Source organism: Lathamus discolor, chromosome 3 (genome assembly GCF_037157495.1).
Source record: "Lathamus discolor isolate bLatDis1 chromosome 3, bLatDis1.hap1, whole genome shotgun sequence".
Taxonomy (NCBI): Eukaryota; Metazoa; Chordata; class Aves; order Psittaciformes; family Psittacidae; genus Lathamus; species Lathamus discolor.
Window position 1 is genome coordinate 113,350,762 of NC_088886.1, and position 27,792 is coordinate 113,378,553.

General features: G+C 37.8%; 1 protein-coding gene across 7 annotated transcripts in view; it reads right to left on the reverse strand.

The window, feature by feature from the left end:
* Positions 1–27,792, reverse strand: part of MBD5 (methyl-CpG binding domain protein 5) — a 159,653-nt gene that overhangs the window by 50,679 nt on the left and 81,182 nt on the right. For 4 of the 7 annotated variants that reach the window (XM_065671243.1, XM_065671242.1, XM_065671241.1 and 1 more), the window contains exons 3-7: positions 23,959–24,096; positions 16,526–16,717; positions 11,274–11,331; positions 2,079–2,196; positions 1,519–1,653 (exon numbers count right to left, since the gene is read on the reverse strand). In XM_065671243.1, coding sequence (XP_065527315.1) covers positions 1,519–1,631 — 113 coding nt within the window. In that variant the 5' untranslated portion in view covers positions 1,632–1,653; positions 2,079–2,196; positions 11,274–11,331; positions 16,526–16,717; positions 23,959–24,096. Of the gene's footprint in view, positions 1–1,518; positions 2,197–11,273; positions 11,332–16,525; positions 16,718–23,958; positions 24,097–27,792 lie in introns of all 7 variants that reach the window. The other 3 variants (XM_065671239.1, XM_065671240.1, XM_065671238.1) reach the window with 3 other exon arrangements.

Below are 27,792 nucleotides of genomic sequence, written 5' to 3' on the forward strand. Positions count from 1 at the left end.
CATATAAAAATGCCAAAGCATTGTATGTCTTGACGCCTGCATATGTAGGTGATAGGGGAAAAAAAACAACCTACCAACAACTTTGTCTTTCTCATTGATTTTTAACTAAGGCAGAGGCCCAGTAAATTACAGCTGTAATGAGAAATACAAGGGGAAGGCGATTTATCATTGACATGCATATCACTGACATGGATTTTGTTTGATTCTGCTAATTGAGAATATAAACAAGAAACACTGGAATGTATTTGATCTTTTATGGTAGTTTAGTTTAAAATCGGAGTATGCTTTGACTCATTAAAGAATTTTGTATTGGTAATACACAAAATGTGAAGAAGTGGTTATTTTAATCACAGACTAGTGGAATAAGATTAAGCAAATAACTGACTGATAATCATATAGAATTCTGTGATGTAAACCTGATGTACCCATTTTGTGTTAAAGTTAACTTTGACCTTTTTTCCAACAACATTTAATTTATAGTCTGTTTGTCTGAACACATTAATTTAATAGCAATTTCAAGGCATTTCTTTGTGACAGTGAGAAGGAAAAAAAAATCCAATAAGCTAAGAAACAATCAAATAACAACAAAAATCCAATAAGCTAAACAAATATGATTATTTATTTAAAAAGGATACTTTAAACTTTGGATTTAGGCTTGTGTTCTTGTCTTTCCTACATGAAAAATGTGGGGAATCTACAGAAGTAAGTCTTGCTGAAGAATGTCAGTGTTACTGGACAAAGGATCTTTACAGGGCATATAAAACCCGACATTTTCTGCAGCTACTAAGGAGTTGCACCACTTTAATTTTCTTTCAAAAGAGAGTAAGTATAACACAAAAATATAATGGAGACCTGAAAGATAAATCCAGAAAAGACTTATGGAAGAGCTACAGACTATCAGGATAAAGCTGCATGGCACTGCATAAACTGAGCTGAAGGCTTGCTGCTGACAGAAGACAGTTTCACTCTGCCTTATCACTCATGAACTGTTTGCATGTCTGATCATGGGGTTGAATTCGACCAGCAAAGCCTTTTACAAAAAGCCCATGCTGGTGCAAGGAAAAGGCAATGCCTGTGCATCTGGGAATTGGCAAAAGACAGCAAAGATTTCTTAACATCTCAAATGTGGCATATAACTAAAACTCTGGTTAGTTTCATTGCAAAAGGTTTGAATAATAAAGATGTTAAGTAAGGTTAAATCTGCTACTGCTTAGCTTTAAAACCCATACAACAATAATAAGCAACAAAGAACTTTTCATGCCCAAAGCAAAATATCTATTATTATCAAATTTTCAAGACCTAGCAATATTAGATTTCAGACTATGTTAAGGGCATGCAAATGGCACAACTGACATAAGCGGACTCCACTAATATCAGCAGAAAAAATGATGTCGCACTTCAAAGACAGCAAGCCCTGAAGTTTTTGAGTACAAAAGATGAGCTGACTGACTAATTCACCACATGTTCTGGCAAAACTACAATGAAAACAAAACCAGTAACCACCTCAGATAACCTTACCTGATATAGAGCACTCCACTTTGGTCCACCCTTCGCTGCCAACCAACGGGAACTTGCACTGCTGGTGGCCCTCCATCCGTGTCCCCTCCGTCACACTCCTTTCCACCATTCATTTTTCTGTTTCTGTTTATGAGTCTTCAAAGATATCAACAGTAAGATGATATCCTTTTACTACATATCATCATGGCCCCCCAGAGAAGGCCATTCAGTACACCTTTCCCCAAACTGTACAAAGTGCATTGGGAGGCTCCAGCTCAGCTTGAAACCAAGTCCTTAAAAGTGGCCATTTTTGTTAATGAGTCACTTTTCCATTATAATCCACATTAAATATGCAATGTTTAACTCCTTATATATTCATAAGGATGAACTATATAGATAAAAATTAGTGCTTCCAACTTGGGAAAATCATAATTCACCAATCCTCTGTTACCTGTCAGAAAGGAGAATGGGGAAAAGGAGAATTTCTAGTTCAACAGCATGGCTCCAAGCTTGATGACTAAGATAACTTGTTTTTTGTGAAAGCTTGTCTCATTTTTATAAATATGAGTCAGATCTAATACCTCCAGGTATTATACCCTTTATATGCCACATTCTTTTTGTTTTCTTTTTATCTTCCATTCATTATCCAAGTTGTCTTCTTGAGTTTCTTTCATGATTCCCTGGCTCCAATAAAACAGCCTGAAAAATACAGATACAGAAAACACATGAGCCATTTTCTGAAGTCTTTCAGCCCAGTTCTGTAACTCAGGAAGATGTATACAGCTGCATCCATTTAAAGAGCTTAGAATCAAAATTTTAAATGTTAATGGAACTATCAAAATAAGGCTTAGGGTGAAAAAAATCCTGCTAGCATATCCTATTTATATGTGGACGCAACAGAGCTACATCTTAAAAGCTATGAGAGTGCAACTGTTACTAAATAGTTAATGTACAGTTTGGGTGAATTAAGGGATGTATCTTTTAACTGAATAGTTTTACATATGCTTCTTCTCAGAATTATCAACAGATGACTAGCTCAATCAATGCCCTTTAAAATTTGTTTATAAAGCTGAAGGAATTTCATGTGAAGTGAGATGGTTCTAGGGGTAGTAACATCTATAAAATGGGAAACCCCCGCATTTAGACTAAATTAATAATCTTACAAAAAATTGTATAATAAGAAGGGAAAATGCCTGTGCAGCAATCTTAATATCATAAGTAATAATTCCCCTCATATGATAATACTGTCCAAGCAAATCTTCATGAAAGAAGTTCAGAATGATGTAAAGTGTGGTGTCCCCCCAAAATAGTTTTTCAAGTTGACCAGGTGAGACTTAGCTCTTGAGGTGGGACATTTTATTAAGGCGAGACAAACATGGAATATGCAATTCAAATAGTAAATACCACAGAAAAAAAACCTCAAACCCTAGAACTCAAAAGTAAGATGGCACTGATGACTACCGTAGTAACATTAACAGGTTTTATTTGGAATCTCACGTCAATTCTGCCTTATTCCTAACATTAATGTTATGCTAATATTTCAAAACATAGTGTTACTACAGACCTGACTGATTTTAATAAGAAAAGGTTTCTTGAGGTAGAGATGGAACATAAATACGTAGGATCCTAAAACATTTCTGCAACAACAGTACCAACAAGACATTACATCTATATTTAACAGTCACAACAGATCCTTCCTTCAAGACCACTAAAGGAAGACTACAGAGGCATAAATATAGTCCTCAAAAGTATCCCCTTAGGTACACTTATGCAGTACGTCCTCTTTAGATGCGCTACTTAGAAATGTCAAGTTCAAAATGCTACATAAAGAAAAAAACCAAACGGCTGTGGTATTTACAAGAAGGGTGTGGACTAGAAAGGAGCAGGGTGGACATATCCCCTTTGTCTAAGGCACTGAAATCTAAAGAACAGAGTGCAATTTTCAGAATGAGTGTGATTTTCTGCAGGATGAAGCCTTCTAGAACAGCCTGGCACTGTTTTGCAAGGGTCTGCTTCAACTTTGTTGTACTCCAGAGCACTCCAACATGATGTAACCCATGGCTGGCCAAAATCAGGTAAGGGATAAGGAAACAATGAGACTTTGCACACGGACAGCACTAAGGTGACCAAGTACCAACTGGCAACAGTTACAGTGAATGCACCTTGCTCTCTTCTCTCCTATGAAAACAATCTACCCTTTAATCTCTAAATCTGGTGCACAGAAATAGGATTTGGAGAGCACTCGGCAACAGTTCAGGACTCTAGCAGGTTTTCAGTGTGAAAGTTCTGGTATTTGATCGGTTTTATCCTGATTAAGAAGGCAGCAGATTCATCAAAACTAAGGCAGAATTTACCTTCAAGTTTCAGCATTATTGCTGAATGCTGCACTGGTATTTTTATTGTAGGTCTTGCGTAAGGCTGAAACAGGTACATAATTTCCCTAATATTTTTAAAGAGAATTAACCTTTTGTAATACAGTAAAATCAGAATCAGAAAATACATATTTAAAATACTGGAAGCACATAGAAAGTGTTGCTCACCTCTTAGCATAGTCTTGCTGTGGCTCATGTTGCTATTTAGAGCAATTGCACTGGATCCATTACAAGAAAATAACAGCCATCAATTTCTTTTTTTGCAAAAGCAGCAAGAGAGATGCTTTGAAGTAACCTTGTATTTCTACTGGTTCTTCAATGTCTTGCCTCAGCTAACGTCCCATTCTATCACAACCGTAATACTTATCATCTTATCAAGATAAACAATTTTTCTACACTGCATATAGCTTGAAACAGTACTAAAAGAAGCAAAATAATTCAATTAACTGCTTCTTCTTTGGGAAATACTTAAACATATTTACTCAGTACAGTGAATTGGAATAAAAGTCACAGAATGGTTTGGGTTGGAAGGGACCTTAAAGACCATCGAGTACCAACCTCTCTGTCACAGGCAGGGACACCTTCCACTAGACCAGGTTGCTCAAAGCCCTGTCCAACCTGGCCATGAACACTGCCAGGGAAGGGGCAGCTACAGGTTCTCTGGGCAACCTGTGCCAGGGCCTCACCACCCTCACAGGGAAGAACTTCCTCCTAACATCTAATCTAAATCTCACCTGTCAGTTTAAAGCTATTTTTTCTTGTCAAATCTCTACATGCCCTTGTAAAAAGCCCCTCTCCAGCTTTTTTTTAGCCCCTTTAGGTAATGGAAGCTGCTCTAAGGTCTCCCCAGAGCCTTCTCCAGGCTGAACAAGAGCAGCTCTCTCAGCCTGTCTCCATAGGAGAGGTGTTCCAGCCCCCCGAGCATCTTCATGGACTCCTCTGGACTCACTCCAACATGTCCATGTCCTTATGTTGGGGATCCCAGAGCTGGGGACAGTACTGCAGGTGGGGTCTCACCAGAGTGGATCATTTTTTTTTTTAGGAGTACCAGAGGAATTTAGGAATTGCAAACTAACACAAGGATTTGAGTGATGTCAAAAATGAGAATGAATCAGAGCATAGGTATGATGATCCATTTTCCATTTTTCCCCAGGTACAAAAATACCTCAAATATCACACTCACCCTAAACAGAAATAGTGAAGTAGACTATTCACACTATCAACGTTTGACCATTTATCTTGTAATTTACTGTGCTCATATGCAAGCTGCAGCCTGTGGGGACACACCAATGTGCCTGTGTGCAATGAATCACGTAAAGGAGGGCTAAGACTTCCTGGAAGCCTCTTAGTACATGGCTCATCAGTGTGTAACTAGCCATGTAGAAGTACATAGGTAATCGGTGTGTAACTAGTCATGTTGTAGAGGAACACACTCACAGAACTGAGATTTTTCGACTAAACCCCTGCACGATTCTGTGCAGATTTCCAGATTTCTACAAACTGCAGGCCATAAAATACCCAGTACATCTGCTAACCATTGCACTTTTCTATCCGGCATTAATGGCAGAAGTAAGAGTTTGCCAGTGAAGCTTTGGTACTGAAATTCTTCACTAAATCGCATGTGCAGAGTTGCTATTTTATTTGTGTAACGCCACAGAAAAATTAAACATAGTACCTGTCTCTTCAAGAAGAGTTAAACCCTCTCAAACCCAATTCATCACCCAGGACACTCTTTGCATTTCCCAGTAACTGCTTGTCAGCCAAACAAAAAAATAGGATCTAAGGAAGGTAGCAGTGAAAAACAGGACGAGTTATTTAAACCAGGCTGGGTCTGGGTCTTTCTCACCTTAGTTCTAGCATAGGCTTGTTTTACAATATGTTTTATATGACAAGGAAGCTTAAATGCGAAGCTGTAAGTTTAAAGGGACAACTGGAGGGGACAGTGGCACTGCTCTATTAGGTTTGGCAAAGTGTACTGTAATCAAAAAGACATTTAAATCCCAGTAGGGATCAGCCTGACTGTGAACACTTTGACATTCAGAGCATCCATTTGACTATGACCCCACATTTCTTACCTGTCCAGAACCTTCCAACTGGACTGCAGAAAAATCTCATCCCTTGATGTACCATTTTACCCTTTTCCATCAATGTATTCTATCTGAAGTACTTTGGACTGGGATAGAATGTGTTTGGATTTTGGATCAAAGTATTCCGGACATTGGATTCTGTCCAAATGCCTGATTTTCATCAACTCATGTAATAAATACCTCTTCTCTGTAATCTCATAACAACTCCAGACAACTCATGTTATCTCACCACAAGTAACACAACTTTCCACATCTAAATCAATTACTTCTTTTTTTCTGTGTGCCAAGACATGCCGTTTAGATTTGTTTTGCAGTTCAGTTTCATTACAATATGCTTAAAAATATTTCATTGGAGAACTATGCAAAACTACGCTTAACTGTTTCCCCCCTCTAGCTCCCTCAAACCTTCCCCCATTTCTCCTTAGTTTTCAGATGCTGAAAGTATGTTTTCAATTCCTAATGCAACTGTCTCACTTTTTGAAATATTGCATTTTAGGAAGCCTCTTTGCACAGTCAGCTCTTAATGTTTACTCTAACAATTTTTTTAGTCAAGTGGTGAAATAGAAAACTTGGTGCAAAGTCAAAAGAAACTTAAATGAGATAATAATGGCATGGATTCAGTTCTATCACATGACATGAATACCGTTATAATGTTTATGTTATTAATAAGTGGATGTAAAGGCACCTAAGACAAAGTCTGACAAAGATGCTCCATTACTTTCTCTTTACATGGATTTCAAAGTGTGCCTAACAATTATATGTATTGCAAAGGCTACTTAAGAGGTCTACTATCAATGTATACCTCTCAGACGGACAAACCCAGCGCTTACTTAAGGAATGACTAGAGTTTGGGTATAAAGTAAAACGTACACAAAACACTGCTTATAGATACCATCCAAAATCTCATTTTCCAGGCTTTCCCTTCTATCACAGAAAAACCTACAAAATGCATTCAGAAACACCTTCGTGGTCTTCGGGTTTCAAAAATAACAGGAAGCCTTAGCATCTTACACAGCATTATTTTTAAACCACACAGAGTTAAAATGAGTTTTCACTTCAGTTATCGCTTGCACATTATTAATCTGTTTAAGTCTATCAAAGCAATTAGTTAGGATTCTCCTGTATCATCTAATGAGATACAAATGTTGCATCACTTTCTGGGAACGCTTTTCCATTTTGAAAAGAAGCATTCTCTTGACTAATTAGATTGGTATTGAACACTTTATAAAGCCCTATTTTTAGGTGAGTCATTCAACAAACAAATGCGCCTGAAGTATAAAGGAAACCTTTCTTCTTTCAACTGTATTTCATTGTATTGGTATCCAAGACACTAATACAGCTATATACATGATATACTCTGGCCTTTGGTTTCAGAAAGTCATCTTTATATTACTCATAAATACAGAGTATTAAGAATACATAGCAACAACCAGAAAGCTGATCTTCACTGAATGACTGAATTAAAACAATACATTTTAAATTGCCCTAGTGTCAAATCAGTTTATACCAGTCCAGCTACCTTTGGGACTGAATTATTTATAACTGTATAAAGGACAGTTTTATAATGTACTGTAGCAAGGCTTATATACTCCTAATATATAATACCTTTGATTCTATAGAACTTTTTAGGATTGGAAGACACCCGATTTAACCACTCTATAAAATGGTAGCTATTTGGATGAATTCACTCATAAATAGTAAAAAAACCCTCAAGAGTCCAGGCCTCTGTACCTGTGTCTATACCCACAGTCAATGACAGTCACCAGCAGTCCACTGGACATGCCCCAGCTTAGCCAGCCTTGCTCACCTGCCTGCGGGTGGACAGGACCCTGCAGTATTTGGTTTCCTATGCTGCCAGATTATACGACCAACGCTGTCACTTCAGACTGACTATTCAGGAAGCTACACTAATAAAACAATAAGGACAAGATTCTCGTGGAGAAAGACTTGACTGTGTTCACAGTTCATTAAAAGCACAATAGAGCAATCTCTTCCATTGCATCATTTTGGAGTAGCATGCTGTTAAATAATCAGAAGTGGTAACTTTACATCTGATATCCTTCCAACCAATGTTAATAGTGCAGGTAAAAATTAAAAGTTCATTGAGGTGCACTGTATCCTCAAAACCCAGAAACCTTCTCAAGGTACAACTGCCTTTTAACACATCTATCTCCATAACTCTGGAGTTGGGAGCAACTGAGGTTTTCCCTTTCCAATAAAAGAATGGAGAAAGTACACCCTTTCAAGAACTCCCTTTGTGTACACATGTGCATGTATCCATACACACAGCATCTCTGAAAGAGTTTTGACAAAAAAGCAACAGTGAGCTACACGACAGTCAAAAAAAATGGCAGGAAACAAAAGCATTTTCTTTTTTAAAACCTCCACTCTGTCTACTCAATAAGAATTTAATAAATACAACAGATAGAATCCACTGAAGAATACAGAAGAGTCATAATGCTCTTTCAGGCCTTCCACCACATTAATTTTTTTCTTTACAAGAGAAATAGGTCAAAACTGTGTGCGTGTGTGTAAGGCCTACTTTTCTTTCAAAATAATGTGAGTACTCAGATTTACTTTTATTTTTTTTTATATCAAGATTAATATCTGGTATGCAATTTAAATCAACCAAGTTATTCTGTAGGTAAGAATCACATCACCATTATCAAAACCTTTACTAGGGAATACTATGAAATAGAATATTATCAAGCTATATGTTAATAAGAAGTGAAGAAACAGTATTACACCCATTGTCACTTTATGTGAACTTGTATAAAATAAGGAATTTATAAACGATGTCCATCTTCAGCTACCTACAAATCTAGGAAAAGCAATTCTGGACTCGAATGTTTTTGTTTTCTGTGTTTTGTGGGTTTGTTTTTTTTGTTTGTTTGTTTGTGTTTTTTTTAATGGCTAGAAGCTATTTTCAATGGTTTTGTTTCAATCTGCAGGCAAAACGCTTCAACAGTCTTACAGAAACTGGTTATTTTTTTATTCTTTGAAACAAGACAAGTAAACTGTTCTGCAGCAAAGAGCTGCAAAACAAGGTTTCTTGCTGAGGATTTAAGGACTAGGTTTTCTCCAATATGAAGAGAAATTACACTTGAACTCTTTTTCTGAATGGCTTTTCTTCTGTTATTTTCTGCTTTCTCCATCACACAGCGATGATGTACCATCAGTACATATCAGTTCTGCAACTGAGAAGGCCACTTTTTCTGAGTCCCCTTTAGGTTTTGTCTGATTAGGAATTTCTGTCTCCTCCAAAACTCATCTTGCCATAAGAAAGGTACAATTCTTAAAGTGTTTTGATTTTGTTAATGTAATGTGTTTTCAAAATTTAGTATTTTGGAAAAAGCACGTGTAAATCTTAATTCTCTGTGGCTTCACATATCTTTCATGGTTAGAACACCGAAACTTTTCTATACTAACTGTCGTTCTGTTTGAACTATCAGGCTCTAGAAGAGGGAAAGTCACCATGACTCCAAGACAAGAAAAAAAGATGTCTGCTAAATGTGGAAGTAAAAAAAAAAAAAAAAAAAGGCAATCTCTGCCTACAAGAAAGAGAATTCAGACCTTTGAAGCCAAACTCCCACAACAGAAGAGGATATTAATAGACAAAAATCTGCTTTGTTACAGTGGGATTGCTCTCGCTAACATAGCACACTGATTCATTAGAAAACAACCACTGAAGCGATGCACATTTGTAAAAAAAGAAAAAGTGAAAAAGTTAAAAGTAACATAGAATTGAAAGGATTTGGCTATAAATACTTTAAAGTTTCAGACCAAAGTTAAAATTACTTCAAAAGATCCAAGCACATGAATAAACAAATAACACACTTGTTTCAATTATCATGATTCAGGCTTCCAAAAATCTGGAATTATCAAATACAGTTTAATAATGGTTTTAGAATGAAGATAACATAAATTTAAGGAACATCTGATACAGAACATTTTTAAAGTATCTAATAAATACATGCAGAAAATATATATGTAATAACTATCTGTAAGTGTTCAGTTCTACTTGACAGATGCCTACATTATTGACTTACCTGTTACTAGGGAAATACAAGAAAAAAGTTGATTTCAAAAGAAAAGAATACTTTGTAACTATTTCAAAACCTGAATATAAAAACTCAATTAGATTTTATGTAAGCAGGTAAAAAAAGTAAAAAGTCAGATTGCTGGAAATATGGTGAAAGGCCCCAAGCTGCTGGCGTAACAATTACTGGATTAGCCGCTGATCTCCATTAACTGTGCACAGTGATATAAAAAAAATTAAGAAATAAACAGGAAAAATGAAACTCATACTCCCATATTTTAAATGCAGAGGTCTCAATAAATTATATAAGCTTTCTTTGTATTAGACACCTTGAATTCAGGACGCAGCAATATTTAAATAATCTGAATAATTCAAACTGAACTTCTGTGCAAGAGAATGTCAGACACATAGTAGGATTGCAAATTAAACCTGTAAATTATACTTTTGTGCCAAAGTAATAAGTCACATGACCATGCTATTTTTAGACACATGGAATTTTTTCTCCAAGTGCTATTTTTTAAATTGTTTACTGAATTACGTAGCTCTACTCAGCAATTTCCCTAATGAAAATACTCTTAAGATATTAAAAAAAATATATGATAGCATAAAAAACAGCTATTCAGACATATTAATGCAAACTCTACAGCCTTATCTGGCGTAAGTGTAATAGTGTTTGAGAGCTTGGGCTGCCTTTCTGAAATGTGGTATGCTACAAACCTGTACAGCATGATAGATGAATCGCTGGCATTAGCAGGTTATTACTTACTATCTTTGAGTGATACGCTAATTGAATGTGTAAGTACTTGGAGAATTTGGCCCCACTGTTTTATTTAAGAGATAGAGAGTTCCCTCTGTTTTCTAAAAGAGGACTCAAAAGTTAAGGACATTTATGAAACAAAAAAACACAGTGATTTAGATCCTTTTAAATGCTTTCACTCCATGAAAATTATGACAAACATTTTTTCTTGATATACAAGAGGTCCATTACTTGTAAGTTTAATCATTTTTAAATGAATCTCTATGAAGGTTTGTATACATGACCTTCTATAGCTTCTTTTTCTACTTACACTGGTCTGAGTCAGCTGTTTTATAAATATACCGATTGATTTAAAAATACTTTCTCATCCTTATATTAAAACATCACATTTGGTTTCTTATTTAAGGTCTCTGAAGTAATTCACATACAAAATACTACAAAGTACTTCTTAATATACTAATTAACAGGAGGGCATAGGATTAAAAAAAAAACCCGACCAACCAACCAACAAAAAACCTGACCTTTTTCCTCATTAAGCGTTAGCTTGAAGGTGGGTATCTTCATCTTGTTCATTCAAAGCTGAAAAATAAAGAATCAGTTCAAGCAGTAGTAATCAGCTGATATAGTCCTCTTATGATGTTAAGATTTCAATATTAAATCATAGAATCATAGAATAGTTTGGGTTGGAAGTGTCTTCCAAAGGCCATCTAGTCCAATCCCCCTGCAAGAAGCAGGGATATCTGCAACTAGATCAGATTGCCCAGAACAATGTCCAGCCTGGTCTTGAATGTCTCCATGGATGGTGCATCCACCACCTCTCTGGGCAACCTGTGCCAGTATCTTACCATCCTCACTGTAAAGAATTTTTTTCTCAAATCCAGCCTCAGTCTGTACTCTCTTTGTTTAAAAACATTTTATCCCTCTTCCTATCACAATAGGCCCTGCTAAAATGTCTTTCCCCATTTTTCTTATAGGCCCCTTTTAAGAACTGAAAGGCTGCAATGAGGTCTCTCTGGAGTCTTTTTAATTATTTCTTCACATTTATAAACACTTAATCAAAGAGGTTTCTTAGAATATTATTCCTCCTTCGAAACTCTGAAATAACTGCTTCCACTTTGTATTTCATACACACTTAATTTCTATAAAACCTGACAAGCACAGTTCTAATCTAATATTAAAAAAAATGCTAATGTACAACTTATTTAAAAAAAACACCTAGTAAAGTTTAACATGTATTTCAGCAGCAAAGTTCTTGACTGTACACACACCACTAATTTCAAAGATTTTGTGCTTCTTGAGTGAAAAACTTCTTTTCTGCGCGGCTGTCCCATCCCATTCGCTCAGAGATTTACTTTTAAGATAACCAAGGTATTTTTAGCCCACCAAAATGAGCAAGAGTACCTAAATGTCCATGTCTGTGTATTTTGAGGTTGAATTTTTATATAATAATCATCAGATGTATTCACACTGACTTATCCTTAGTAAGAATAAATTTAATTGTCCAATAAACTGTGAAGACTGCAGTCTGACTCCTAGAAAAGGAAATGTTTGTTTTTATGATAATGAAAAGCATTCTAACCTCAACTTCAGTACAGGGGTTGTGAAAGTCTCCTTGGAGATGTTTTACCATCCAAATCCTCCGGTTTAATGTAAAGCAGGATGATGCCTGGTAACAATGCTAAACTCTGTCCTGCCAGGTATCCATGGCTTTGCTCACCTAATTGTGCTATAAACCCTGATTTTACTGCACGTGCAAGAGATGGCACATATGCTAAACCAGACAAAAATGGTTTGATTCTCTTCAGAAGGATCTAAACAAAAGGGTGAATCACATTCAAGCTTGACAAGTACACAGAATTCCACTAGCTCATTAAAGCAGAGAAAAGAAAAATAAAGAGTAAGGACCACAGGCACCCAGAAATTAAAACCATGTGTCCCTTTAAGGACACAGTACATCCAAGAGTTTAAGAACAAAGCTCAAAAAGAGATAAGAACCTAGAAAATGCACTACTTCATCCCAATCAAAGGACAATGTATCGTGCCAGATACTAACTTAGAACTCAAACAGTTCTTTTTTCTCCAAATAGGCTTGAAAAACCCCCTCTGGAAATGCAGACAGTAGGGATGTAACACATAGTTAGCATGTTCTGGAACTATACTCCAAAAAATGAGCTATTGGAAAAAATGTAGGCAAAGAAGTAGTCAGCTCTTCATCACAATGTATTTAAAGCGAGATCAAAAGAATTCATTTAGTAACATAAACATATTCTGTCACAAAAACCCCACCATAACTAAAGCCATTAGTGTCAGGAAAAAATGCCATAAAGTCTTGGCAGAAAAATCTAAGAAATACGAATTCAAGCTACAGACAGGTATGATAGCTTCCCACATTTGTTTCGCATGTATTTATTTTTTATGTTACACTTCAGCCTACCATCTCAACGGAAACATGAACACAAGAAAATCACTGGCAAACCTCCAAAGGTTCCTGAACCTGAATTTCACTCCATTTGCAATAACAGCATTTCAAAGCATTTTATTGAAGAAAAAAAAAAATTGTCCTCTGTTTCATTTTTTTGGTTATGAAAACTCCCACATGTACAGACCTTAAATACCACATACATTAAGCTGAAATATATTATCAGTAACAGAAAGAAGTTTGCAAGGAAACAAAACAAAGCTAATCCTACAAGTAAATTGTCAGAATTACAGACACTGAGGATCTGAAGAGGGATCTCAGGAGCAATCTTCTCAGCCCGCTGCCAGTGGCAGAAGCTCAGAATTACCAAGATCATCTCTGAAAGCTGCTTCTTTATACAGTTTTAAAAATTCCTATCATAGATTTCATGACAGAGGTAAAATGTAAGAGTTTTTAATCCATATTTGCAGTCAGATATGAGGCAAACCAAAAAAGCTTGGACTGTTTTCACATCTATCCTAAATAATCCTTTGTGCAAACTGAACTTGCCTTTTTAAAAAGAAAAAAAATAAGAATCAACAACAACAAAAAAATCAACAGAGCAACTGCCACCACTGCTTTTATGAAAACCTCTTATCTTTTTAAAGCCTTATGCCCACCCTACAATGTTCTCTTTTTTCCTCGAATAAACAAACCCAATCCTTTCAGCTGTTCTTTAACAGTCCTGCTTTCTAAATCTGTCAGTAGCTTGTTGCTCTGCTTTGCTTTCTTCTGGCTGATACAAATCTTCTTTAAAGGGCAGTATCCAGTACTGCAAAATATGTTCTACCTAAGGTCTCACTGACAGTGAACACATACCAACTCTTGTGTCAGATAATAAAAATTTCCAGTGCTCTAGGAATGGAGATTTGGGATTCCCACCCCCACCCAGCTCTCCAATTGTTTTCCTCTTACAGAGGGAACATGCATTGGAAACTCCTAAGTTTCTGAAAAAGGTATTATTTCTAATGCATTTCCTCAAGAAAAACATAAGTGCACAAAGGAAAAGACATTTTAAAGGAATTTAAAGGATTTTTCCTTATGAAAGCAGAATAGAATTATAGAGTGGTTTGGGCTGGAAGGTGTCTTAAAAAAATCTAGTTCCAACCCCCTGAAATAGACAGGGACACCTTCCACTAGGCTGGTCAAAAAGTTTGGACCAGGTTGCTCAAAGCCCTGTTCAACCTGGCCTTGGACACTGCCAGGTATGGGGCAGCCACCAATTCTCAGGGCCAGTGCCTCACCACCCTCACAGGAAATAATTTCTTCCTAATATCTAATCCAAAGCTCAGGAAGAGAAGATTGGGAAGACCTTACTGCTGTCTTCATCCATCTATCATGCGGTTAAGCAGAAGATGGAGCCAGAATCTCCTCTGACATCCACGGTCAATGGATGAGCAGCTGTCACATGTGCAACATGGAAATTTCTAGGAAATATTAGGAAAATTAAGGATCTGGCAGGATCTTTTCAACACATATGAATACCTGAAAGAAGGGTGCAAATAACAGAGGGCCAGGCTCCTTTCAGCGGTGTTCAGTATCAGGACAAGAGGTAATGGGCACAGATGGAAACACAGGAGTTTCTGTGAACATCAGGAAACACTTTTTTACTGTGAGGATGAGAGAGCACTGGCACAGGTTGCCTGCAGACGTGGCACAGTCTCCATCCATGGACATACGAAAAAACTGTCTGGACATGATCTTGGGAAACCTGCTCTAGGTAACAAGATGTCTATGTCGGACAAGATGACTTCCAGAGGTCTCTTTCAACCTCAGCCATCCTGTGTGACTTCCAGGTATCTCTTCCAACCAGTATCACTCAGTGATTACTGTCTCATGACATCACCAGCTACTGCGTTTGATGACTTCAAGAGGAAACATTACAGAGTGCTCAGTAATATAAGCGTATACATCTTCTCATCCAACATTATGGAGAAAGAATTCAGCAATTCAATTACCTCATAAGCCAGGTTTTCTTACAGACACTTGTCTTGGAACCTGTTCACATTGCAGATTCCCCAAATTCAATTACAAAAGAGTAACATCCTTGTTGGAATGCCATGAAACCTGAGAGCCTGCTCTCAGGGATTTAGAATGGAAGCCAGAAAAAACACGTATTTCTAAATATAGCCACAATGTTAGGTTGCATAGGTACAGTTTACGAACGCAAAGAAAAAAATACCAAAAGATGTTCCAAATTTTCATAATATCCTACCAAAGAAGACGGCTCTTCTGTTAGCTCTCTCTACTGAAAAGGACAGCTCTCTAAAAAATACAGATTCAACAGGAGTTGTGTACATCAAGTATTCTGTGGGAACACTACATATATCAGTTCGGAGGTGATTAGAGCAAATTCTGTATTTTCTCTGAAGAAAATACTGATAAGAATGAGAATGCATTGACGTGTTTAAAAACCTGATTTTGATGCAACAAATACTGTACACATACTACACTGATTCATTAAGATGTTCAGACAATCTATTATAAATTAACATAATTTGATTTCAAAATAAAAAGGTACACATTTCTTCAACTGGGGCACTTCAGATTAAAGATCTCTTCAGTCTTTTCTGGAGGGATTTAAAAAAGCTTTGGAGAAATCTTAAAGCTATGGAATTAGCTTGGTATTTATAGCTCAGTTTTCTAGTGTGCTCTTTGAGCTTCCTAGGACATTCTTTTTCTCCATCTGCTGGCTGTTGACATGGTATAACCTTATATTTTGATTATGAAAATGCAAAAGAATAAGAGCATTTCATTTTCTATTTTACTGTAAAGTTCTGGCTCCATCTCTGGGCATGGCAGCTCCACTTTGCTACTGCAATATAATCTAGGTCAAGAATGGTGCTGCATATTTTCCGATACAGATAACTGGAATTCTGTTGTTTAATCATGTCAAAATATATTACTACCAATTATGACTAATACTCCATATGAATCACACTGTCACAAAACGGTAATTTTCTAACCATTAAAATACTGTGTTTCATAGGCTGTTTCAATACAATCTGTTAAATCTAGGTCAAGAATGCTTTTTTCTTTGTTCTCTTATCAAAAAGGGCCACGTATGGGTGCGCTGTCTATCTTGTACAAAGATATGAATTGCTAAATTGTTTACTTTTCTACTTCAGCACCATTAGATGTTGAAGATGTCTGCTGCTCTTCTGTTTACTTTTTCTTTAACATTGGCTCAGATCTTTTGTATTATACTTGAAGTGCATTTTGTAATAAGCTTTACTACCACAGCATAAAACTATCAAAATAAAATTGAAAGTTGCCCAGTTTAATAAATGCATTGATTTACTTTTGAATACTTACCTACATTACTCCTCATAGTCTTGCTTCTAGATATCTTGGGGATCTTTCGGCTTCTTAAATTTCCTGATGCACTTTCAGCTTTGCTTTAGATAGTCTCCTGGTTAGATCTCGATAATGGGCTATTTCCATTGAGGCTGGCTCCTTGTTTTACTACAGCCCTCATCTGAGGCACTCTTGCACCCCACGTTACATCTGTTGAGACAGTTGCATTATTTAAATTAAAGAATGAGCCAAATGTTTTTATTTCACTTTTCTTGACTGCTTTGTAAGCCCTAATCCAATTACTTTGTACTATAAACTGTCGCATTATTTGCTTTTAAAGAAAGGTAGGATGGCTGTGACTAGAAGTGATTAAAAAAAAAAATACCTTTTACTATATTATCGTGGTTCACTGTTCAGAAGAAAAGGTAGATTTCTGTAAATATAAGTATACGGATTCTTATGATGGAAGTTTAATGCCTTTAAATTAGAAGAGGGCAGATTTAGATTAGGTATTAGCAAGTTCTTCCCTGTGAGGGTGGTGAGGCACTGGCATAGGTTGCCCAGAGAAGCTGTGGCTGCCCCATCCCTGGCAGTGTTCAAGGCCAGGCTGGACACGGCTCTGAGCAACCTGGTCTAGTGGAAGGTGTCCCTGCTTAGTTCTATGAACTACTATGCATACAAAAAAGGTTGTGTCTTCAGATAACTTGAGTTGTACTGATTCATGCTAAAAACATTCAACTAAAAAGGAAAAAAAATCTAGGGTCTGAAGAGTTATCATATTGGAAACGGCAGACGAACCAGAATTTGAGTTATTCCGTAACATCTGCCTGTATTTACCTTCAAAATCACCACCAAAATGGCCCTGCAGTCCTCCCATGGCTTAAGAGTTACTTAGGCTTTGATTGTGCCAGTTTCAATTTCCCTAACACTGAAAGGAGTGAACAGTGTTTGCAGGACTTTAAGTCAATTAATTAGTTCTTTCAGAGGTGAAATGGATTGGAGCTCATTAGGTTAAAGGCATATTCAATAGAGTTAATGTAAGCATTAAAACATTATACCTGAAAGCCTGAGGGATTAAAAATACACATTTTAACAAATTCAGAATGACTGTATTTTCCTTTTTTTTTAAAGAATAAATATTTGACTAAAATAGATGCCACAGAGCCAGTCAATGCTTTTTGAATCCTACAGTGAGTCTAATTAATTTGTTATGATTTCCAGATCACATATTTGGAATCTCTTCTAAAGCCATGTGTCATCATAGTAAAGGTCTTGGTTGTTGTTAAAACCTTCTCCTGTAACAGAAAACCCATTGATACAAAATGTGAATGAAAAATTTCAGATAAGCTAGACAAAAAGGGTATAAGCACTAAGTCACGTAAAGTATACCAGCTGCAAGTAACAAATACAGTATCCACTATGATTATTAAAATATCTTAAGTTTATAAGCAGAACCTTTTAGCTTTCTTGGTGGACACCTGGTTTTGGCTTTTATTAACTTTATTAGTATCATTGACTTAACGCGCTATCAGTTGACCAGCTTACTCCCAATTTAAGGGCAAAATTAGGGCACAGCATTTTGTAAAAATGGGTACAAGAGTGTTTTGGTTGTTTCAGACTCCAATTACCAACCCAGTAGACCTTTCAGTAGACAGTCTATTCATATGCAAACTACTTAGAAGAAAAACTTGCTAAAGCTCTTCCCCAACCAATATAACTTTGAAAATTATTCCCCTATATTATGTGTTTAGATTTTCTTGAAGACTGGGACACTAAACAGCTTCTATGTTTGAGCACTATACATTTAGCGTATTAACATTACATGGCTTACCTGTTCTTAATACTGAATGTCTTTTATGTATGTAGGATACTAACAAAGTACATCCAGTCCACAGCTACTATTACAATAAGTAATAAAACATACATGATGAAATTAAGATTCTGGCTACTAGTAAAATAAATTCTCTTTCCCTTAGTTGAAAGGGTTAAACAACTTTGTTGAACAAACAGAACTGTCAGTTTATAAATGCAAGGAGTTACAGGGATCCAAATACTGAATATATATGACTGAAAAACAATTACTGCAGGTAAAGAATTGGGGTATTCAATGGATAGAGCTTCAGTAAAGGCTACTCACAACAAAGTCAGACATACTGTGAAAGGAGAATGATACAAATCTCACGGAGTATGAGATGCACCAGACCTTATCCTGTGAATCCTTCCCAGGACTCACAAGTTTGGGCTCTTACCTTAGCTACTAGCTTCAGCTACTGAAGAAACTGAATGCCAATGTTTGCTAAATTACTCCAGAAATTCTAGATCTTAAAATCAAACATCTAAACAGTGTAACTTAAAGCACAACTTCTTAATTTGTAGAAATGACAGAAAATTTAAACTTGTTTCTGCTGTACATAAGCTGCATGAAATATTGCAAAGAATTAATATTTTTATGCAGGTTATTCATAAAATTAGACAAATAAGAATCCACGGCTTCACAACATAGCTTATCTTTACAGTAAAAAAACACAGTTACATGGTATAACTCACCATTAAAGAATTTACATACAAATATATTTTAGACTGTAATTTCACCATGGATATTACATTTTTCATGTAAAATTATTTATTAATGTTTAAGCACATTGAAAGGTATTGATAAGCGACATTTTTATGAAGAACTTCCCTTGAGCATATAATGCTAATCGCAGCAAACACTGTAAAACTGATTTACTTGAAACAATTTCAATAGGTGGATGAAATAACCCAAGAAGGAAACCCAGGTCATACTAGGGTTTAAAATACCTAGGTCATATGGACAGTATTAAGGCTTGAAGCAGCATCAGTTAAAGAATCTTCAATAAAGGTCTCAATAAATCTATAGAAAAGCATTATTAAAATTAATTCAAATAAAACCCCTGATTTTTAACTTATAACTAAATAAAATAGTAACAATAAATTAATGACAAAAATTGCCCATACTGAGCTTATGGAACTGTATAAGCAAATATGGAATTAAAGTTTCTGCTGAAAAAGTAACATTAACTTAACTATGCAAATGCCATTGACAAAACTTACTAGCATCAAAATAGGAGAGCCAGAGATGGATGGACAGCTATGGAATACAGCTGGATAAGTACATAGCATAGAGTACTGGTGATAATCAAAAGGCTTCTATGTGGTGAGCACGAGAATTTTTATGGCTAATTCAGTCAGTTCTGAGTTATTTCTCCCCTCCTGGAAGTGTCTGTTTAATTCTCCTTTTAACTAGCCTTCCTATCTTCCTTTAGTAGCAACTGCCAGTTTTTGTGAGAAAGAATTGAAAGTAAGTGTTTGGAAACAACCTTCAAAGGAAGTTTTTCTTATACCATCATAGAATCATAGAATAGTTAGGGTTGGAAAAGACCTTAAGATCATCTAGCTCCAACCCCGCTGCCATGGGCAGGGACACCTCACACTAAACCATGCCCATCCAAGGCCCTGTCCAACCTGGACTTGAACACCACCAGGGATGGAGCATTCACAACTTCCCTGGGCAACCCATTCCAGTGCCTCACCACCCTCACAGTAAAGAACTTCCTCCTTATATCCAATCTAAACTTCCCCTGTTTAAATTTGAACCCATTACCCCTTGTCTTATCACTACAGTCCCTAATGAAGAGTCCCTCCCCAGCATCCTTGTAGGCCCCCTTCAGTTACTGGGAGGCTGCTATGAGGTCTCCACGCAGCCTTCTCTTCTCCAGGCTGAACAGAATCACAGAATCACAGAATCCCAAGGGTTGGAAGGGACCTAAAAAGATCATCTAGTCCAACCCCCCTGCAAGAGCAGGGTAACCTACAGTACATCACACAGGAACTTGTCCAGGCGGGCCTTGAATATCTCCAGTGTAGGAGACTCCACAACCCCCCTGGGCAACCTGTTCCAGTGCTCTGTCACTCTTACAGTAAAGAAGTTCTTCCTGATGTTAACGTGGAACTTCCTATGCTCCAGTTTACACCCATTGCCCCTTGTCCTATCACTGGATATCACTGAAAAAAGCCTAGCTCCATCATCCTGACACCTACCCTTTACATATTTGTAAACATTGATGAGGTCACCCCTCAGTCTCCTCTTCTCCAAGCTAAAGAGACCCAGCTCCCTCAGCCTCTCCTCATAAGGGAGATGTTCCACTCCCTTAATCATCTTTGTGGCTCTGCGCTGGACTCCTTCAAGCAATTCCCTGTCCTTCTTGAATTGAGGGGCCCAGAACTGGACACAATATTCCAGATGCGGCCTCACCAAGGCTGAGTAGAGGGGGAGGAGAACCTCTCTTGACCTACTAACCACTCCCTTTCTAATGCACCCTAAGATGCCATTTGCCTTCTTGGCCACAAGAGCACATTGCTGGCTCATGGTCATCCTCCTATCCACCAGGACCCCCAGGTCCCTTTCCCCTTCACTACTTTCCAGCAGGTCAACCCCCAACCTGTACTGGTACATGGGGTTGTTCTTCCCCAGATGCAAGACTCTACACTTGCCCTTGTTAAATTTCATCAAGTTTCTCCCCGCCCAACTCTCCAGCCTGTCCAGGTCTCGCTGAATGGCAGCACAGTCCTCTGGTGTGTCAGCCACTCCTCCCAGTTTTGTGTCATCAGCAAACTTGCTGAGGGTGCACTCAGTTCCCTCATCCAGGTCATTGATGAAAATATTAAACAGCACCGGTCCCAGCACCGACCCCTGAGGAACTCCACTAGTCACAGACCTCCAGCTAGATTCTGCGCCATTGACCACAACTCTCTGCCTTCTTCCTTTCAACCAGTTCTCGATCCACCTCACTACTTGATCGTCAAGCCCACACTTCCTTAGCTTATCTATGAGGATGCTGTGGGAGACAGTATCAAATGCCTTACTGAAATCAAGAAAAACTACATCTACCGCTCTACCATCATCCCTCCACCTAGTCACTTCCTCATAGAAGGCTATAAGGTTGGTCATACATGACTTCCCCCTCATAAAACCATGTTGGCTGTTCTTAATGACCCCCTCATCCTTGATATGCCTAGTGATGGAGTCAAGAATAAGTTGTTCCATCACCTTTCCAGGGATGGAGGTAAGGCTGACCGGTCTATAATTACCCGGGTCCTCCTTCTTGCCCTTCTTATAGATTGGTGTGACCTTTGCCATCCGCCAATCCTCAGGCACCTCGCCCGTTTCCCACGACTTACCAAAGATGATGGAAAGTGGCCTAGCAATGACCTCCGCCAGCTCCCTCAGCACCCGTGGGTGCATTCCATCCGGACCCATCGATTTACAGATGTCCAGATTGCATAGCTGATCCCTAACCCAATCCTCATCTACCAAAGCAAACTCCTCCTTTGTCCTGACTCCTTCTGGGGCTATAGAAATCCGGGGCCCTCGGGGAGAGTCTGCAGGAGTAAAGACAGAGGCAAAGAAGGCATTCAGCACCTCTGCCTTCTTTATATCCTCTGTCTCCAGGGTACCCACTTCGTTCAGCAGTGGGCCTATATTGCCTCTTGTGTTAGTTTTATTTGCTATGTATTTGAAGAAGCCCTTTCTATTGTTTTTAACCCAACAGCCCCAACTTCCTCAGCCTGTCTTCATACGGGAGGTGCTCCAGTCCCCTGATCATCCTCGTGGCCCTCCTCTGGACTTGTTCCAGCAGTTCCATGTCCTTTTTATGTTGAGGACACCAGAACTGCACACAATACTCCAGGTGAGGTCTCATGAGAGCAGAGTAGAGGGGCAGGATCACCTCCTTCAACCTGCTGGTCACGCTCCTTCTCCGCAGGGCTGCTCTGAATCTCTTCTCTGCTCACCCTGTAGCTGTGCCTGGGATTGCTCCCACCTAGGTGTAGGACCTTGCACTTGGCATGGTTAAACTTCATAAGGTTGGCATTGGCTCAACTCACACATGTGTCAAGGTACCTCTGGATGGCATCTCTTCCCTCCAGCGTTATCAACAGAACCACACAGCTTGGTGTCATCGGCAAACTTGCTGAGGGTGCACTCAGTCCCACTGTCCATGTCACCAACAAAGACGTTGAACAAGACCGGTCCCAACACCGATCCCTGAGGGATACCACTCGTTACTGGTCTCCAGCTGGACATTGAGCCATTGACCACAACTCTTTATGTGCAGCCATACAGCCAGTTCTTTATCCACTGAGTGGTCCCTCTACCAAATTGATGTCTCTCCAATTTAGAGACAACGATGTCGTGTGGGACAGTGTCAAATGCTTGTTTTGTTTTTCTTCAACTAAAAACCAGACACTTTACATTGAAAAAACATACTCATACTTTGGAAGTCTGCTCTAACGTACGAAGGTGATAGTCACAGACTGTTCTAGCTGTAATTCAACAGCGCTGCATCATTTGTGACAAGACCACTTTATCCTTCAGAAAGTGCACAGGGCTTACACAGTGACTGCAATACATTTATCTTTTGATTGCATACATATTCGTAACAATAAACTTCCCAGAGAGTTCTCAGCAAGTTGCAGGAATGTAATGGTAAATGTATTTCTGGGGAAGAGACATCTGTTTTTTCAATGCATGTGCTGTCTCGTTCTCTTTGTGAGTTTCCTATTTACATAACAAGTCTGTGCTAACAGATTAAAAAAGTCCTGTCCTCATCGAACCTCTTAAAATACACACAATATTCTTCCAACTATGGTATTTGATATAGCTAAAATTAAATATACTCTACTTTCCAGAAGAAAAAAAAGCCCCACAAAACCAACCAACCAAAGAAATAAAATACAAAAACCAAAAACACAACCAAAAAAACAAACCAAAACCCCCAACAAACAAACAGAAAAAAGTGATCTTCCACAAAGAGAAACAAACACAACAACTTTTCAATTGCGCACTGTCACAAATGAGTACAGAAGAGAATGGCAGCTCACCAGTCCCTTTTTTAACTCAGGTAGGTTTTATTTTTTCTAACCCAATCAACTTTATTACTGGCCTCTTCTCAGGTTATTCTCCCTTTTACTCAGTGGCATAACTGAAAAACACTCTTCCAAAAGAGTTAATACCAACTCAGAGCCATAGGCTTCATGCTGGAAAAAAAAAAGCAAAAGCTTTGGGACCCATTTACAAGGATCTGTTCTGATTTTGTCTGATTTTAGTTCTAATAATTGCTATTTTAATTTTTCTAAGGGCAAAAGTAACACAAATTTATATTTACTAATTCCACTGTCATCCATAATACTAACAATGAACATGGTATCATTAATTTCTAGTGGTGGCACTACGTTACCATCAGATACACAATGCTGCCTGCAACACCAGTCTAATAAAAGTCCATTATTTCTCAACCCATCAAAGAAAATAGAAAAAAAAAATTAAAACATCTGATCTGAAATCACTGTGTTTACTGTTCATATATGTGTTTACTATCCGTATATATGTGACATGAAGAAAAAGAGTGGTAAAGAGAGAATTCACCTACCTCAAATCAGGAAGACCGGTGGAGGTAACCCACCAAATTTTGGTGAATCTCTGAACTTTTGGAAAGAATTAGAGAAGTGCTGTTTCCTCAAGTCTGTATGCTTCTTTGCCTGTTTGGTTGTGATAAAGCCTCTTCTTCCTGCAATGAAATAAATCTAAAATAAGATTTGCAAAAAGACAAGCTATTGATACCTGCACTTCTCATAGACTCCATGGCTTCCCTATGAGACTGCTTCGCTACACCAAAATTATGGGTGCTTTCAGAAAAGCAAACATTGAACAAAAGTGATGAGTTTACTTAGGTGCTCTCAGCAGTCAGAGAAGAAAGGCAGAGTCCAAAGCATGATTTAAAATAATCTAATCTGATTCTACATACAGTTGTATTCTGAACTGTCCTCTAGAAGAATCTCTCGCTCTTCATTGACCATAAACACAAGATCAGAAGAAAACCCTGCCGTACAAGGGCAATGGCCATATCCCTCCACTGCTTCACCCTTCTACAGAATTTAAGGCTATAGGAATAGAACCCACACAGCTGGAGAATGGATAAAAAGACTTTTAAAAAGAGATAATCTTGAAAATATCTACCGTAAAACTTCAGAGAACCAAAATTATAAAAAAGATGCCCAGTTTTGCTTATTGATACCTAGTTTCTATACACACCTTTCTCTACATATACACTCATACACATATTCATATATATAAATTAGCATAAAACGCCAAAGTATCTTAGATACCACTGAAAGTAGATTTTAGACTTGCAGGCATTTTTCCCTAAAATGCATTGTAGGTTTTTCCCATAATACAAAACATAACTACAGCTAATACTGTAGCTTGAACATGTGATGGAGAATCATGAACTCAGCCTAACCAGAGCCTTGTATTTAATTTTACTCTTATAAGCAGCATGAACAATTGGTGAAAATATCTTTGCATGATTACACTTGGACTGTCTACAGGGATCACAGGATTTTTAGGTTTCCCAAAGCAGACCTGGAACCTAAATCAATCCAGAAGTCCTGCTTAAATCAGGGCTTTGCTAGCACCTCAGCAGAAAGCCTGGAAACTATGGGAACACCATATTTTTTTCCATACTTCTTCAATTTTCCTGGAACTTGGGACTATTCTCAATGAGCAATCCCCAAGGTGTAGCCCCTTACTCATCATGTTAGAGGAAATGCTCAATGCTCTACTTAAAGGCTCCTCCTGCTCCAGGCCAGGTGCTGCTGGTCAATGCCACTCTTCCTCCTCCGCAGCAACCAACAACCATCCACTGGGTGTTGACCAGTGGATCAGATAAGGGAGCAGATTTGTGTATATCTACTGGATTAGTCTTAACCTAGATCAGTTCCCTAATCTCTGTGGCTGGAAGAATGCTTGTGCTGGCCTAGATGCTTAGGAAGAAGTGGCACATACACATAAACGAGTAACTCCAAGTGGAAAGAGCAGCAGTGAATTTAGCTCATGCCAGTCCAAACAGCTTGGGGAAATTCAATATGCTTGCTTGCTTATTTTATTTCAGAGCATTGTAGTATTGCAAATATCTTTCCATCTCCTGTTTTCATATGAGGAATTTAGTATATTGCATTGTTTAAGTAAAAGTAATATTTAGCTGTCTACACAGTCTACACAGTATGATCCTAATTCTGAATTTTAACTGTTATAACATCAAAGAGCAGCTAGGCATGTCTAAAAAAGCCTGGTTTAAGTACCTGACTAACATAATGATAAAGCTTGTGCTGGTTTTGGCTAGGGCAGAGTCTTCTTCATAGTAGCTGGTATGGGCTATGTTCTGGATTTGTGCTGGAAACACTGCTGATAATACAGGGATTTTTAGTTATTGCTGCGCAGTGCATACACAGAGCCAAGGCCTTTTCTGCTCCTCACACCACCAGCAAGGAGACTGGGGGACCACAAGGGGTTGGGGGAAGATACAGCTACCAGAGCTGACCCTGACTAACCCAGGAAATATTCCAGACCATGAGCATATGACCATATGCTCAGCATGCAAAGCTGAAAAAAGAAAGAAGAGATTTGTTTGGAGTGATGGCATTTGTCTTCCCAAGTCGCCGTTACACGCGATATAGCCCTGATCTCCTGGAGATGGTTGAGCACCTGCCTGACTGTGGGAAGGGGTGAACGAATTCCTTGGTTTGCTTTGCGTGCATGTGCAGCTTTTGCTTTTCTTATTGAAGTCTTTATCTGAACCCATGAGTTTTCTCCTTTTTACCCTTCTGATTCTCTCCCCATGCCACCAGGGAAGAGTGAGCGAGCAGCTGCATGGGGCTCAGTTGCCAGCTGGGGTTAAACCATGACCATTTCGTTGGAAATAATAATCTTGCTTCCTTATTCCTGATTTGAATTCAGATCTATTATCTGAATATTTATCTGACATGGTATCTGGAGAAAATGAAGTTAAAACATAACAGATGGCATAAGAAAAAAAGAAGCAAATATCCTACCTTCCAAGACTACCTTTGCATGAACATATGGCCTTTTCCAAGTGTACTCTTCTTTTGTTTCTTTTGTATGACAACAAGTTGGCCATATTAATATAACTTAAAAAATGCATTTTAACTGCCTAACAACACAATATACCAAGTGAAAAATATTAAAGTTAAAAAATTTGTATTTCTGTGAAATACAGTAACAACAGGCAGGTCTTCAAGAAAAGCCAATTTAAAAATTAGCTATAAGGTGAACATACTAACACATTTGTTTTCCTTATGTGATATATAGCTATAAGGCTAACATACTAACATATTTGTTTTATGTGCATGATATATAGCTGTAAGGCCAAGATACTAACACTTTTCACAGATTTGGCAACGGTGTCATTTGAGCGTATGTAGCTTTGAGTGGAGAAGATGCAAGAAGGGACACCAGCTACTTTTTTGCCTCCACTTACAGGAGAAAAAAAAAGAAACAGTTTTAATTTGCAAGACGAGAAAATCAGAGACATCAATTTAGTCAATAGTCTCAATCCTATAAATCCCATGTACCTGATACTTTCATAAAGAAAGTGACAAGTACTAATAATGTATCTTACACCCATGAAAAGACTTTTATTTTATAAAAAGCCTTGGTTTTGACAGGAAAGGCGCATGCTGCTATTCAGAAACAGCACACATGCAATCTTCACCCAGCAATTTGAAAATGGAACAAAAACAATCAAATTGACAAATAGATCAGTTTTCAACTACTAAGAAAATCCTTCCCATGTGCAATCCTGTGTAATAAAGAGGTAAGCACAGTGCAGGCCCATGTACCACAGCACCCATCTCACCTAACTGCCAGTTGCTATGGCAAGCCTTTGCCTGTATTTCGTACATTAAAGAGTAATATGTTTTCCGCTTCCTTGTTCTTGATATTTTGATCAAGTTAATACTCAAGATTTGGACCTGTAAGGCAAGGAAACTAAAGGTTCTCTCAAATAATCATGCATTGCAATTTATTTTGGTTTTGTGAAAACATCTTTGAATTAAGAAATTAATGAATAATTTAAAAATTACTTTCACTTATCTGTAACACACAGCCTTTTAAAAATCTTACTTATTTCCATTAGCTACTTTGCATACCTGTTGTACATGCATTTCTATTTTCTATCTCACAATGAAAATGTAATCTACTTTTCTCCTTCACCGATCTTTAATTTAATATAGAGATAACTGCAAAACTGATGAGAACTGAGATGATAAATAATTTTTGTTCTGTGTAATACCAATTTGTCTTTCTTCTCTTTTCCTTCCTAAACAAATGTTGAATGTGCAAAAAAATGAATCAGTAAAAAAATGTAGTCATTACTACTGTAAACTAGCCAATAACTGAATTTCTT